This window comes from Pinus tabuliformis, chromosome 1_2 (genome assembly GCF_031772625.1).
Source record: "Pinus tabuliformis cultivar Carrire ecotype Pingquan chromosome 1_2, CPIR1, whole genome shotgun sequence".
Classification (NCBI taxonomy): domain Eukaryota; kingdom Viridiplantae; phylum Streptophyta; class Pinopsida; order Pinales; family Pinaceae; genus Pinus; species Pinus tabuliformis.
Genome location: NC_142298.1, coordinates 1,130,737,525 through 1,130,754,986, shown reverse-complemented (window position 1 = coordinate 1,130,754,986; position 17,462 = coordinate 1,130,737,525). Strand labels below are relative to the sequence as shown.

Genomic DNA, 17,462 nt, shown 5'->3' with positions numbered 1-17,462 from the left:
ATAGAGTCCCAGAAATCTATAACAGCAAGAACTACAACTCTTTTGCTCCATTATTGAGATCAGATGTAGAGTACTATGTGTGCCATAATCTTTGCCACTTTGCCCAAGATTATAGAAGTGGCTTGACATGGACCTTGCAAAACGAGCAAGGAAACAATGCAGGATGTTATCTATGTTACAACGGTGGTCATTTTTCATGAGATTGTAGAAATGGTTTGACATGGACTCCACAGAATCAGGAAGGAAGGTCATTCACCATGCAGGAAGACAAGACCACCATGGTCTTGCAGAGAAAACAAGTTTCTCCATGATCTCTCACACAACCAAAAGATGCACAAAGACAGTAAGAGTTTGTAGGAGCAGCATGATGTTCATGTAGAAGCGATTGTTTCTAAGTCAACTAACTAATGATCAAGTAGAAATGCAATAATAAGTATTAAGATTCCTACCTTAGGTCAAATAGGAATGACACCTGGGGTAGAAGCAGCCAAAGGGAGATAGTTAGTTGGCCCCTTTCAGTAACCTACATCTTGAATGTCCTGTATTTAGAGCATGTTAGTTGCAAGTAGAACACCATAGGTAAGAAAAGGAAAACGCTTGTTAAGACCCCAACATGTGGTTTAGTGGGAGCCACTAATACTAAAATTTTGGCAAACGAAAAGAGGAATCCTATAAATGTCACTTTTGTTAAAAACAGCGTGGTAGGGAAGTCACCAAAAGGAGAAATCCCAAGGTGGGAAGAGGTTACATTGGACAAGGAGCCTGAAATTTCTTTGAGTTCCAATAAAGTTCAGAATCCTGAAACTCCAGAAAGGGAAAAGATGGCAGATGAAGAGGTAAATGGACATAGGCAACAAGGACCTACTACTTTCGAATTTCCCATCCAATATCCTAATACAATCCAAATGAAAAACATCATTCTTTATGTGCTTCTAAATTTTCATGGCCTGTCTAAAGAAGACTCATATACTTTCATCTTTGATTTTTACGTACTTTGTCGTAGTTATGATTATTCCACGATGCTCGAAAGCTTAAACTATTTCCGACAACTTTGAAAGACTCAGCTCTTTATTGGTTTATGGGACTTAGGGGAACTCCATTCAAACTTGGGATGATATGAGGAAAACATTTTTGAAAAAGTACCAACACTCATTAGAGAAATTTTGAGGTCTAAAATTGGCCTCAAAACAAAAAAGTACAACCAAAATCAACTTTATAAGAACCAATAGTATTCAAGATGATGATGTCAACCATGGGGATGATTCACCATTTTTCGAGTAAAAATGTAAAAATATTAAATAAAAAAAAAACTACATTTTCAACTCGTATTTTCAACTCCCTATGGTTTTACTCAAATTTCGAGCAAGAGCACTTGTTGAATGCGGAATTTAATTCCTCATCCAAGGAGTACCCATGTTGCATACTTTCGGTGGACCCTGCTACACAAAAAATGATAAATACATGAAAATGTATTCCATGGCAAAAGGAATATGAAGAAGTGTGGAAAAAAAAAGGTCGGGGTAACTCATGTACCATGATTTCTCCCTCTTACATTCATACACCCAAGTGTGGGCTTCCCTTATTATGGTTACCCTTGCATTGTTGCATGTGGCTTGGAGCATTTCCCTGATGCCCCATTATGTTCCACCATTAAATCACATGCCACTTACCACTTGATGGATGCACCATGGACATGTCACCCCCCTTTAGAGGTATAAACCACTTAATAGGGTCCTTGGTTAACCCCCTCATTGAGCATGGAGACACATGTACATGTTAAAGACCACTATGGAAGGACATGCCACTATGAAATGTCCATTTGATTCCATGATTTGTAAAGTCTTTTACTCGATTACTCGAATTATTTTTTATACTGGAAGGCAAGGGGAGTGTTAGATCTTATACAGGATTGTAGGTGAGTCTCCATTTGGGATTTGGTCTCCATATATGAGTTCCAATCCCTCCAGAGGGTCATATTTTCACTTGTAGGGTGAGTGTTGAGAGCCATGGGTCTCCACCATAGTAGAGAGTAGATTTTCGCTTCAGGGATCCCTCAACACCATTCATTGATTGCTCGTGTTTCACCTTTTGGATGAGGATGATGCACTTGGACCACCCTACCCAGTGAGCTTCACACTTGCACCACACACTTGGAAGATGTTCCAGGGCCCAGATGAGGATGTGTCTCACCATCGCAGACAGAGGGAGGGCTTATGTCATCATTCTAGCCCTTATATGTGGTATATAGGCATTATCGATCCCCTTGGAGACCCATTAGGATGTCATTGTGCCCCCACACCCATTTCAGGACACCACATTGGATTCGCTTGAGTATCAAGGGGCCACCCCCTTGAACCCTATGTTTGGAGCCTATTTTCTCACATTGGAACACTTTGGACTCCACTAGGCCTCCTCAATGGCCCAACAACTCAGTATATCTACTATTTTCCCTCCTGAGATGCTTCATCTTTGCATTAGCTATCTTGGTGGGCTTGTCAACAAGTCATGTTACTATTGTACATTATTTTATTATTTGGGACTTAATTAGGCCATTTAGGCTAGTTGAACTCCCTTGTGGATTGTATAAATAGATGAGAGGCTCATTCATTCCTCTGACCATCATTTGGATTATACTATCTTTTCTCGAGAAATTCGGCTAGCCTTTTTCAATGGAGAAATTGGTCTTAAATGCATTTTGATGTTTGGAAAAGCTTAATATTGTCTTGGAGTTTCGATTTATTTGCATCTTGATGATTGGAGTAATTTCACTATACTTGTGGGTATCATTTGCATGCTTATTTGTAATTTCCTCTCATGGAATTTTCTATGGAATATTTTTGTTCATGACGCTAGTGTAGTTTCTCTTTAGCTTATGGAAGTTGTTGAGCTTGTCTTTGTGAGGGATTTTTCATACGATCATTTGAAGTATGGTGAATTATTGTCCTAGAAGTACATCGTTATGAATTACCTTGATAATTCATTATTTTGAAATATAAAGAAGTAAAAATTTCCCTTTGTAACCTAGTTGTTGCCTAGGCCATACGAAGTTGTTGGGAACTCCTTGGTTGGAATTAAGCCTATCTAAGCATTGATTTCATTTGACTCCATTCTCCCAATTGGCTAGGCATTGGTCTAGTCCTAAGGTGATCACAAAAAAATATTATTCTCACCTTCTCTTCCTCTTTCTAAGCCCTAACCTAGTAGGCCTCCTATGAAATCATCTTAAAATCATTTTTAACAATTAAATATTGGTCCACTACTATGTTGGGGTCTTCTTGAGAGGTCCTCCAAATTTGAGGTTGATCCCATGGTGGAATCTCAAGATATTCCAAGCCTTAGCTTGAAGACCATTCTCCTCCCTAGGTCCCCTTTGTTTAGTGGCTTTAATAGGATCATTGCATTCAAATTACAAGTCAAACCTTACTTTGATCCTTTCCTTCCCCCATTACTTGGTCAATTCCATCTGTTGGAAGCCATATCCCTCACCCTTGACCTCGTTTGGGTCCACTTGGGCTTATTTTTGGTCCTACAATCTTGCAACCCAACCTTCACAAGGATTTCGTAGAAACCCTTTCTCCTTTAGGATTCTTGGGTCTAGGGCACTTCTTATCAAGAAATACCCTTCAACTCTAGATCTAGGTATTACTCTTAGCCCTTCTAAGAGAGTCATCCACCTTGCTTTTATAGCAAGTAAGCCCATTATATGATCCTCTCTTGTCAATAGCCTTTAGGAATCACACTCCATCTATCATTGATCCACCTATCCTAGTGATTTCTATCACACTAAGACTCCTCCTATAGTGCCCGGCTCTAGTTGACTGATAGTGATATGACATTAACATTTATTTAGCCCTAAGGCCCACACTTTATTCTTTGAGGACCTTAGGTTGAGGATCCGAACACATGACTCTATTATTAGTGGTTTTGATATTAGTGGTTGTGATGTTTATGTATGTTCTCCATTGATATTATGATGAAGATAGTATTAATGGCTATGTATGTTATCTATTGGTATTATGATGATTGTAACATTAATGGTTATGCATGTTCGCTATTGATATTATGATAATTGTAGCATAAATGGTTATGTTTGGTATCTATTGAATTTATGATGATGATAGCAATAAAGGATATGTATGCTTGTCTTTGAGGTTTCTGCGAGTTTCATCATTGTTCAAATTATCTTTCGGATACATCGCATAAGGATACATTCTCTCACATCCTGAAGATGAACCACCGTTGCTGGTTTGAAACGTCGATGGAAAAGAATCCTTATGCGATGTATCCGAAAGATCATTTGAACAGATATGTATGCTCTCTATTGATATTATGATGATGATAGCTTTGATGGATATGTATGTTTCCATTGATGTTAGGATGATGATAGCCATGATGGGTGTGTCCCTATGTTAGCTACTTACATTAGTTCTGGTTCACAATGAACAATGATGCGAATGACTAGGTGATGTTGATGATGTTATTATGACAATGACTAACACTGAGAAACCTTTTTACTGGTGATTATTGAGTATGGCAGGAAACCACCAGAGGAACTTGAATATGATGAGTTGACGACAACTGGTTTGATGAAAATTTATATTTTGTCTTTGAAATTCTAAGTCAATTTTGACACCTGCTATATGTTTATATCTATATTCTGATGATATGTTAGTGGTTGCAGGCAGGGATAAGTTGCTTTGGCCGAATGACTCACATATGGGTGATGGGGTTGTACAATTGGATGGAACTGCATGGGAGAGTTGGGACAGTGTCCCTGATCTCACCCACTAGCACTCCCACCGTGACTTGGGCTGAAAAGGTTGAAACACCTTCGCCTTGAAGATCACAATGTCGTGGGGGCAAGTCCCAAAGTTGGTTCGCTCATGAGGATTTTATTGCGGGACACGCATCAAGGCGGATTCCTTGATCCCCGACACCATTAGTCTCACTATAGCAAACAACATAAGAGATGATAGTGGTATCTGTCATTGCACCTATACTTTCCCCTCGTAGCCATTAAATGCTTGAAGGACAAGTGGCGTGGCACCCTTGGAACTTCAAGGGAATTTCTTGAAGGGCATGACCAACTTCGCACCCTTGGCATCACAAATGAATTGTTACGCGTGACACCCTTGGAACTTCAAGGGAAGTTTTTGAAGGGCACAATCAAACTTGGCACCTTTGGAATCATTATAAATAAATATAATCAAGATATGGAAACCATGTAAATTCACATCAAGTGGTAAATGATGATTAGAACCGGGGTAATTAAATCAATAATAAAGCTTGGGTTAAGGGGATCATAGGAAAATATAAAATATTTTACCTTAAAAACTCTACCCTTCCCATGTTGGAAAATATTAGGTCAATTATGTAATTTAATTAGGTAAAAAGGGGAAGAGGGACATAAATGTAAGGATAAATATTAATTCTAAAATAGTTAAACCTAATTAAGAGAAGAGGATGGTGAATTAAAATAAGATTAATAAAAAAAAAATAGAGAAATTTAGAGAACCTCCATGTGGCAACAACCAACATAAGGATATCCATCTAAGAGATAACTTGGGTTAAATTAAGGAGTAGATAAAGGATCAAATCTTGACTTATCAATTGATTTTAGTAATGAAAACAAATTAAGGAGTAAAAAAGGGGATCAAGAGACAACTAGGAGAAGAAACAGGAATCTTGTTGAGGTGAGAAAAAATATTATTTTTAAATTAAAATTTAAGTAAATAATTTTGGAGATCCTTGATGAGAGACTGATACATGGATGGGTGAATAATCAAACTATGGGATTATAAAAAATAATTAATTATGCATGAAATGCCAAGTGTCACCTATGAAGACTCCTATAAAAGAAGGCGCATGCCATGGGAGAAGGGACTTTTTCTTTACCCTATTGTTGGATGGATGAGACTATGTCATAGTAGTGACTATGAGCTATAGTGAGTTTGGTGAGGTAGAGGACTTTAGATTGGGGACTCTTAAGCCAAAGAATGTTCTCCTCTACCAGCTAATACATTCCTCCGTTGTATAACCCCATTGCAGCTCGGGGGTCAGCGGGGAAGGAGAGTACCCAAGGAGTAGGCTGGGAGGCCAACAGTGGGTCATTGCATTCAAATTAAGCACGTTGACATTCACACTTGGAGGCGACCAACAACAAAGGAAGACAAGTAGCAGCGAGTCAAGTTTGAATCTCGTCTTCTGGTGAACGGTACTTATGTTGTTATAATATTCTTGTGTATGACTTCATTATGGCTTTAGTTAATAATATGTAAATTAGATGATATGTTCAATGAAGTGAAATTCAAGGATGTGCTAAATAGTGCTTAATAAATTTTGAGTTCCCAATGTGATTTTCTTATGGTTGTGTTTATATATATATATATATATATATATATATATATAGGGTTGCTCCATACACCTCCCATCGGTGAACCTTCGCAAAAATCAGGGAGCTTTAGCTGAGGTGAAAACGAAATATTTCTCCATTGTTCCCACTTCACCTAAAAGTGACTACAGAACATTCGATATGCCTCGGTGCACAAGAGTCATTACGATGTTGAGGGAAAATGTATTATTGATCGCATGCTTCTTTTTGTTATGTTTACTCTTTATTTAGAAGTCTAATATATCATGTGGTAAACAATGTGGTTAGTGCGACCTCTATTTTCAAACGGTCTAATTGGGACTTAGATTACCCTCTATCCTATAAATCCATGTATGCTTAAGCATAGATAGATAGTCCGTGAAGTATAGTTTATTTTTGCTTGCTTAACATAAATCTTGCCCGTGGATACGTAGGTTTATCTACTTAAGATGTATCAATGAATTTATGAATTCATAGGCACAAGACAAGCCCCAAGTTGGGCCCGCTTGAGTTAAGGTCCTCCCTAACGGGATAGGGTATGAAATATCTAGATTGAAAGGGGTCTAGGCGCAGAGACAGAGGCAAGGAAGACAAAAGCAGTTGAAGAAACAAAAGTATTGTATTTACTTTTGCAATTCATGTGTTTATTTTCTCGCAAGTTATGTGTTTTAGTTGATTGTAGATTAAAGTAGAATCGATTGAATTGATTTATGCAAGGTGTGTTTATTGCAGTGTTTGATTACATTCCTTTTCTTGTATTTTTCTTGGGCCATGTTTTAATTCTAAGCATGTGAAAGGTGATGCTTCAACTGTTATGAAACTAGTAATAGTTGTTGCAAAACTAGAAGCAATTATGAAAAAACAACAGTAGTTGCCACAAAACCGTAGTCCTGCAGTTTTTCCTACCTCTATTAGGAATAACGACTTGGAGCCAAGTGTTGAACTAAGGTTTCATGTGACTAAACCAAAGTAGAGACTTTAGGCTCTTGCACCACCTATAGGTTTCCTTTCTTTGCATATAGGATTGGTAGGAACTTTGATGCTTGTGTATATAGTACGAAGAACCTCGTAAGTCAAGTAGACCCCAGCTTGACAAATTAAATGATCAAGCGAATGCTTAAAATTACTTTAATTAGAAAAACAACTATTCAACCCATCACTTATGACAAATGAAGCACTTTATTTACTTAAGTCCCTCTTTCGTAGTGACAAGGCTAACTCCTCACTCTATCCCTTGCCCTTGTTAAGTCCTTTACTTCTATTGTTATTTGACTAACCAAATAGAGCTAGGTTCTTCTTAAAAATCTATGTTACAGCTCTTCATATGATGCTCTCTAGTGAGATTGAGCAAAAATACCTCATAGCTAGGGGGCATGCATGATTCCAACCTGCTCATCCAATCATTAATCACATCTTCACTCTCCACACCATCATAGAGAAGGCAAGGTATCTCTCTTCGAACGTTTACTACTACTGTGTATATTTTTGAAAAGATTTTCATTACGTCCCATGAGAAGCCCTACCTCAAAGGCTTGGGGACATTGGCATCTCCCAAACCCTACTAACCACCACCATGCACCTATATGAGTCTATCCTTGGTTAACTTCACACAATTCATGGAATGTTCAATTTCATCATGAATACCAATGGCGTTTAATAGGGTTTCCCCAATCCCCACATTCTTTGTAATTTATATTGATGAGTTTGGGACCTTTCTTCATAAGAATAAACAAGATAACAAAGGGTTCCCCCTCCACCAGTGAATGATATCTAGCCTACTTTTTTAGACGACATGGTCCTCCTAGCCCCATCTTTAGAGGGGTTACAAAAATAGTTGGATGCCCTAGCTCTTTTCTATAACCTTCAATAATTGGCAATCAACTTGGGAAATCCAAGGTTATGATCTCTTCAATAGGTTGAACAAGACTTTGGACCTTCACTTCTCCTTCAAAGGGGAGGAGATAGAAATCACAACGCATACACATACTAGGGGGTGCAATTCTCAAAGCCCCGCTTAAATTTGCAACCAGTCCTCCAACCTTGAATCAACAAAGGCTACAAATTCTTAGCCTACTCGAGAGATAGTACTTCTAAACCATTTTCAATACATCTTGTCCACAATGTCCCTCATGGACTCCCTTATCCCACACATTGTTCTTTATGGCTTAGAGATTTTGGTGCCTTCTTTGCTTGACTCTAATTGAGCCTCAAGTAAGAGAGTCTAAACCACCTCCTATGGTGCATCATTATCTGCAAGTACATAGTCCCCCTATAAATCATCTTACCAAAGTTTGAGACCCACCCCTTCCTATTTAAGGTAGTGTTCATTATGGTCTCTTTTTTGCATCACATCTAGAGATTTGTTATCACAAGAAAGATGCAAGATCAATACCCTTACTTGGCCTATTTCTCCTTAGCAACCATTGTCCTCTCTAGCCCTTCGAGCCTGGCTAGAGGTTGGTTTGTTGGAGTCTTGGATCTTTTAGACCCAATGGTCATTTAGATGGATAGTCTCCCTCTATATAGATATCCCTTGGAGGCACTTGGCCACTTCCTCCATATAAGACAATAGTTGAACAGGATCATTAGGGATGAAATATAGAGGCAATTTATCCATATCACTTGGGTTAATCCTCAAGAAGGGTTATGCCCAAAGATGACCTATGAGACAAATTTCTTGGAGCTTAGAGACAAGCTCATAGTTTGACCACAATGACAAGGTTTCTATATGGTTTCCATAGGACCAAGAACAATTTTGCATTTAATATTATCAACTAGAGTTTACAATGTACTTGTGAGATGTCCTTCATTATATGTGCAAACTACAAAATCTTAATTGCATTACTTTATGTAATATTCTTCTACATATAAAGAAAATCACATCACTACACTCCGTAAATCCAAATCCTAATCACTCATGTTAATGATCCATATACTTGCATAATTGAGCATGTTAATGGGAACCCTATTGTCAGCAAAGAAATATTCTCGTATGAGTTAGGCAGATCCTTTTTCAATAGATCATAACTCTCGTTGTTGGCAAGCTCTACTAAACAAACTAGTCTATGAATTAAAAAATTTCATTGCAAGAAATTTAAAACACACCACACCTTATGAGAAAGTAAATCACACATTGAAAGTTAAAAATACTTGAATTGAAACTTCAAAAACAAATAAACACACAAGACAAGAAATGAAAGATTACCAAATTTCACAGTGACATGTTCTCATGAAGTGAGATCTTCCTCACAAGAATAGGGCAACAAACAAAGAAGCTACAACTACTTAAAGCGATCAATTCATGCAGTAGAGAAAAGTATGAAAATGTATTGTCTATTACATAATATCTCGAGAGGAATTTTTTTTACACATCATGATTCGAACTATGCTCTCAGTGTCCCCTCCACTTCGTAGAGGCGAACACATCTTTCTTTTATACACAAACTTGCTTGAAACCATAAATATGAAATAACAAAACGGAAATCCACTTGAGGATCAATGGTTCCATAATGGTTACAATTGATTCCCAACATAGAAAATGGTTGTCGTTGTCCTTGCTAATCCCCATCAAATTTCAGATACCATTAACATGCAAATTCATAACAAGTTTTGTTGGTTACACCAACTTTTCCAAGATACATCTCATGTGATTTTAGTGGTGTTGGCTTCCTATATCCATGGTTAATTCAATGGGAAATCTTCAAATCTTCGAACAAAATGAATCTGTACAGAACCACAAGCAATTTGTCATCTTTAACCTCAAACAACTAAAATATGATTTGAAATAGCTCGCAGATGAATTCTAGCCACTCAAATTAATCTAGAACATATAAGAATGTATAAAAACGGATTTGTATAAGTGGGTTTATAAAAACCTGTCCTCCAACAATTAAAAGCATGTAATTCATTTTTTAATCTCTTTCCAATGTGGCTACAATGTCAGTGGTTGATTTGAGTACCACAAATTGTTGGCACTGGATTTCCTTGATTTATGGAAATAATGGCTTAGATTCATGGAAAAGGGTGTGAAACAACCATGATCCATGAATCCATAGCAAAGGTTATGTGTTGATTATAGTTCTTAGATCCATAGCATGTGAACCTTTGAAGCAATATCATGTAACAACTTATCCACACATGAGCAATTGTTTCAAGAAAAACACAAAATATGTTATTGCTAATGGTAGTAAAAAATACAATGAAATACCAAGAAATGCAATAGAAAACACTATCATCCTCAATCCTACATGTAAGCATTGAAATGGACTAATACAGTGTCATGGATGAATTGAAAAGGATTAAAAATAAGGAAGGATGTCAAAAGATGTTAATTTCAAGTCTCGTCACATAGTATACACCCTGCCATAAGGTGCATGCTCTTTGCATTCCCCTTGGCCAATTCCAATAAAGATAGACCCTCAAATCGATTGATCAGATAGGACCTACGATCTATGCCATCTAGAAGAGGTTGAGACTTGAGGAGCACCTTATCTTTTGTTATCGCATTTATTATGCAATCAAGGAGAGGTTTCATTGTCTATTCAAGGAGACTCGAACCCTCACAGGCTTCTTCATATTTCTTGACCAATGATGCTTAGCCTTATACATGTACGAGGTCCTTAGGCTCCAAGCCCATATTATTCTACCTCCTACTCAACCAGACTCTACCCATCAGATTACTTCCTTCTTCACGATGTTTCCCTCAGGCAGGGGTACTCTTGGAACCTATTGAAGACCTCATCCTTGGCCTTCAAGGGAAAGATCATCAATGAATGTCAAAAAAAGTACTCTTTATGAAGTCCATTTGCAATCTCATTAGATTCTTTGTTTTCCTTTCTGGTTGATGTTCATCATCAACATCGGTCATTGATGCATGTTTCTTTTTCTTCCTTTTCTTCCGAGGACATTGGGAGGCATAGTGTCCAAAATCATAACAATTGAATCATTTAATCTTTGACATATCTTCCTTATTCTGATCAAGAACTGGATTTGGTCTTCTACCTATATTCTTTTTATCAAACTTTCTAAAATTGTTTCTTCCTCTTCCTTTCCTTGCATGAGTTGCAAGATCTTGAGTTTCTTCATCCTAAAGTCTTTGCAAGATATTCTTAGAAAGAAATCTAGCTTCCTCTTGGACATAATCATTCCATAGCTTATCAAACTTGGGTAGATTTTCTCATGCACAAATTCCCTGAACAAATGGCTCCCGTGAGGAATGAAATCCATTTTGAGTCACTGTAACAAGCATTGTATCATCAATAGTATCTCCAATGGCTCTAATTTCATCTCTCAACAGAGCTACTCTCATAAAAGACCAAAAAAATACAATCTAGCCATCATGACACTCTGAAGTCGATGCCTCAAGGTTAGCTTACTGTTAGTGTTGTTATTCTCATACAACCCTACCAAAGCATCATACACTTCTTTGGCATTCTTCACTCCAGCAGCATGTGGAATCAAGTGGTCCTTTATGGAATATATCAAGATTCACTTAGTCGTGGCTTCATTTTTCTTATGCTTGGTTTTTTCCTAATCTCATTCTAGCTTTGAAATGACTTCCTTCACATGATATTGAAGGTCATTTTCTTCAAAAACAAGGAGTATCATGGTTTTCCAATATCTGAAATTAATGGCACTATCCAACCTATCTTCTTTGAGACTCGACACCATTTTGACAACAGATTTAAAATTCAATCAGGTTATTGAATACAATCTCTTAGGCTAACTTCAATGGTTTCTCATTCAACAAAGCTCTGATTCCATGTTGAAATTCTACAAGATGTGCATTAGAAAACAATTTTATGCCAAATAATCAATTGCTAATGCAGCGAAAAAAGTAAAGATCGTAGAAAGACAACCATGCATAATAGAGATAATAATTTTACCCTGGGAAACCCAACCATGGGAGAAAACCTAGAAACTTTTCTTTAGGAGAAATTATTATTTAGCAAGGTTTGCAAATCAGTGATTTGTCTAGAAATCTATGCCAATAATCAAAGTCAGATACCACTCAAACCTGGTCAAAATAGCAGCAAGTCAATGCTAGTCAAACAGTTAATTTCTACAATCAACTCAATGTTGTCAAAATTGGCTCTGTAGCCAATGGCCTTTGGTCAAAACTACATGTACGGCCTACAACTAGTCAAACTACAGTCAAATCCACGCGTGTGAATCTTGTACAATTATCGTCAACTCTCGGTCAAATACCCTAGCCAAAAAATCAATCAATACCCAATAAAACTCGATCAAATAGCCTGGTCAAAAAATCAGTCAACACCCAGTCAAACAAAGGCCAAATTGGCTCAATCAAAACAGTTAAACTCATCCTTCTTGTTCACACATGCAGTTGTCCAAGAATGATGAAGAGAGATAAAGAATTGTTCTTTCTTAGTGCAGAAAAAACATCGCAACCTCTCATTTATACATGTCGAATGGGGTGTGACAACCCAATAGACACATCCCTTCATTGGCTAGCTAACTTGACTTTCTCATGCTGACTTGTCATACCAAAAATTAAATTTTACATTTTTATCTAGGCCAACTTGTAGACCCTTTAGCCATTCGGGAATACCCTGCCTCCTTACAAAGCCCCTTGAAGTCATTCAAGGTGTACTCACCCCCCATTGTATAACCTGAAGATCTTGATATTCTTACTTGACTGGTTCTCCACCTGGGCCTTGAAATCTCGGAACCAAGTGAAAGCCTCATCCATGGTGTTCATGAAGAATATCCAGGTTTTCCTCGAATAGTCATCAATGAACATGACATGATATAGAACTCCCTACATTGATGCCACTAGCATCAATCCCCACACATCTAAATGAATGAGATCCAAGACCCCATTGGAGCTACTCTCATTGTTTGGAAAAGAAACCTTGGAATTATTATTAAGTGTACACCCTCTGCACATGCCTTGCTACTCAATACTAAAATATAGGAGGCCAATGACAATCTCCCTAAGGATTTAAGAGATCTGTGGTTTGTACTTTTCGAATCATTAACCGGAGAATCCACAGTATGAGTATTTTTGTACCAAAAATACTCATACTGTGGATTCTTCGGTCAATGATTCGAAAAATCTCCCTAAGGATTAGCAATGCCCTCTAGTGCAAGTGTCCCATCTTCATGTGCCACAACTCACACAGGTTGTCACTATTATGTACGAAGGCGTGTATTGGCTTCCCCCACAACCTATAAAGACTTCCCTCTCTAATCCTAATGACATTTGTTGTGTCTCCATATATACATACAAGTGTTTGTCCCTTCTGAAGGATGACAACAAATCATTTATCTTGCATAACTGAGACTAAGAGAAAGTCATTTCTCAAGCCTAGTACATATAGGACATCCTTGGCATCTAGCAATCCTACAAACTCGAGTTTGAACGTGATGGTTCCAACACCCCTCACTGCATTTGTGCGATTATTGACAAGCTCGAAATGAATAGTTGAATACTTCTCCGTCAAACTATTGAATAGCTCTCATGTTGTTGTCATGTGGAATGATGCACCACTATCTAAATACCACACACTCTTAGTGATGGTGTTAGTTGATAGAGGAGATCAATTAAAGTAAAAATAAATACCACACACTCTTAGTGATGGTGTTAGTTGATAGAGGAGATCAATTAAAGTAAAAATAAATTATCTTAATAATTAAAGTAATTGCTGAGGCTAAAGGAAAATTATATGACTTCCATACATCTAGACACCTAGACCTATGCAGAAGTACCTATCTAAGCTACAAAACATCAACACCAAGATCATGGAAACCTTGAGCATACAACATGATTAAATAAACTAACAATTTAATGCACAAATGATTGTATACCATATTTGACAAGATCTACCTGCAACCCCTCCTTATTTTCAACCTTTTTATTGTTCATCTCCTAGAATGCTTGTCTCGTAAGTGTGTAGTAGAACAATTGGCAAGAGGATGGAGGTGATGTGACAAGGATGGAGGGTTTCCCTGGGACAACATAAAGGTTAGTGGAATGGGTAAACATGAATTGATATTCGTGATCATTTCATGGGAAATGTTGAGATGGCCAAGGCAAGATAGTGTGTCCAAAAAGTTTCAGGGGAGTTGTGAAGGGTCATGCCCAATTCAAGTCTCCTCTAAGATATGAAGATAAATTTTCTTTGATGAAGGAAAGACTTATATGATTTTTGTATTGATGGGTGGGAGTTGGGGTCATGAAAGATGTAATGGGAACGCTACTGAGATAGTTTGTACTCATCTCCATATATATTGATCATGGGATTGGTTTTGAGCTTTGAGAGCCAAGAGGAAGAACTGGTCGTAACTCAATAAGGTAGGCAATGTAGACACCCTACACCTGATCTTCAAGTAGCATGGTGGTTTGGGGGAGCAAGGGAAGCGGGGAGGGGCATAGGTGTAGAGTGGGGGGAGGGGAGTCGACATAAAATAAAAATAATAAGGCATAATTAATTGTAAGTATTGGAATAATAAAAAGCTAGCAAATAAAAGGGAGTGTATCATGGTTGACTATAACATAGTCTACCACACTAGTTCCCTTGGCATCAAGAAAACACATAAAACTGTATGGGTTTGCAAAGTAAGAGATACCATTAAGGAGGTGTCTACTAGACATTGAGAGTGGTCCCATGGCATCCCTCGAAAATCCTCTATAGACCAACTAAGGTTGGATGAACCTCCTAAAGCAAAGAACAACCTTTGAACTATCATATAGTGGAATATGTTGAGTCCTTAGATGGGCATTGAAATATCTCGAAAATATGGCTTCCCCTAGATATGAATATTGATAATGTCTAGATATAGGTCCTAGTACATGTACTCATTTAAATCTCTATGTAAGGAAAACATTTACAAAAATTAAAAGGGGAGAAGTAACAAATTGTGAAGTAGATGTCTCAATGAATGGGGGACATGTCACTAACTTGGACCCACATGAATCTAGCTAACTAATCTAAGGCAACCATTGTAACTCCACCTTGAAGTAAATCTTGATATGCATAAACCACACCCCTTAATCCCCAAACATCTCTCGATGTTTGAGTCTCTCACTACACATGACAGGCATTAATAACTAGGATATTTCAAAATAGTCCCAATGGGGCTCACTAGGTATAGATCATGAAGAGAATGTTTGATGGTATGACTATAACAAAATTTTCTCCTAAGGAAGACCCAAATACCTTTTTGCAATTCCAACATCTCACTATAATCCATAAAATACCCTTTCCTACCTGCAGTGACCCGTTATTTAGGGAACCCATGGAAAGTTCATCTAAGGGAGGGGAATCTTGAATGACCACCTCAAGATCTCTAATAAGTCCATTTCCCACTACCATGCTATTATAACATGTTACTTAGATCCCATAATCACCATGACCTATGATTGTGTGACATTATTGTACCATAAATCTTGAGGGAGGAAGTGAGTAATCATTGTTTAACCGTTAGAGCTAGCAAACACTCTCCCACCTTAAGGGATTCTAAATGGTCTCTCTACAATCTAAAATGGAGAAGAGTAGAATCTAAACCTAAGCAAGGTCTATCTACAAAAATATTGAGAAGGTCCAACATCTCCCAAAGAAAGGAAGATTTTGTCTGCATGGGGTTGAGATGTGGTGTTGGAAATGAAGTGAATCCCCTCATCTTCAAGTTCAATTCTATATCCCTCCTCCTGTGCTCCTTGTGAAGCTTGGCATACACCACCTCTTAAACCATGGTAAGTGGAGGGGTCTTATCTAACCCACAAGAAACCTATGATCAAGATTTGATTTGAATCTTGATTTACTATATAAAGGTTTCCTATTAAGAGTGAATCTCATCTTACTTGTTCTTGAGATCTAAAAATTTTGCATGCAATGAGTTGCTAAGTGGTTGGAGGGTTTCTTGTACTTTGGCATAAAGAACCAACAATTTCAAAATAAGATTCTCAACCCCCATTTCCAAAAGTTGATTCATGAAATTGTGAACCTCACCATATAATTGGTCCATCGTCATGATTAAGTCCTCAATGTGTGTTTCTTGTAGCTTACTCAAACTTATGTTCCAAATGCTTCAATTTATCTACCTGAAACTTGGAATCATGCCTTGTACCTATGCCATCATAGTCCACCATTTAGAGTTGCTACAACATTGGGCATGCCACCATGAGGGCTAAAGAAAGATAGGATGAATCTAGCCATATGTGAGGAGATGATGGTAGGGTCAAGGACCCTTAGAGTAAGAGAGGAGAGAGTAGGTCCACAGCTAAAGGTGTTATCATGAAGGGAAAGAAAAACGAATGGAATTAGGGTGATGTAGCGAGTGGGGAGGGAAGGTAGAAAGGAATGAAGGAGATGGAAAAGATGGTCAAGGACACAAATGGAGGCAAGAGGAAAGACATGAAGGAAGATGAGGCTAGTAAGAAGACATGGGAGAAGAGAGTGATTATAAAAAAGGAAACAAAAGGAGTGATCCAGGAGGATCCCAAAAGGCCTAAAAATAGAAGTCCTCAAGTCTCAATGAAACCAGTGTCACGTTGAAGATCTCGTCGCTAAGAATCCAATGGCACAAATGGCACATGAATTCGAGTTTGTATGCTAAAGTTATTACCAGTCAAAGTTCCTATCAAACTTGCATTGGATAAATTTTAGTTAGCTCCAGATAAAATTGGACCATAGCCAAAGTTGGCGATCCGACCAAACTAGTGGCTAAGTTTAGCGGAGCTCAGATAAATTAGGTGAAAGGTTTAGTTGCGGTTAAATATGGCTTGTCTGCCAAAGTTGGTGGTTCCGCCAAATCCCGACCAAATTCCATATGGTTTAAACAAACGCTTTCTATATATATGTGTGTGTGTGTGTGTGTGTGTGTGTATGTGTGTGTGTATATATATAACGATTTTTTTAAATACTAAATTAGGGTTTGTGGGGTTTGAACCCGCCAAACCACAATGCTCTAAGTTTAACGCGCCAACCAACCCGCTAGCTAGTGAGGCTTTATCAAGTCTTCCAACGATATGTTATTTACGTTGTGTCATTGCATTTGACGAGCCACGATCGCGGGGGGCAGAACGAGTAATTGGGGAACCAGGTGCCAAACCCTACAACACATTTTT

General features: G+C 37.9%; 1 protein-coding gene across 1 annotated transcript in view; it reads right to left on the bottom strand.

Annotated features, from left to right (window-relative positions):
- Positions 1-9,677: 9,677 nt before the first annotated feature.
- LOC149210140 (lysine-specific histone demethylase 1 homolog 3-like) overlaps positions 9,678-17,462 on the bottom strand; it is a 194,092-nt gene continuing 186,307 nt past the window's right edge. The window contains exon 4 of the mRNA XM_089396635.1: positions 9,678-10,093. Within this exon, the coding sequence (XP_089252761.1) occupies positions 10,052-10,093 (42 nt within the window). The 3' untranslated portion in view covers positions 9,678-10,051. The remainder of the gene's footprint in view (positions 10,094-17,462) is intronic.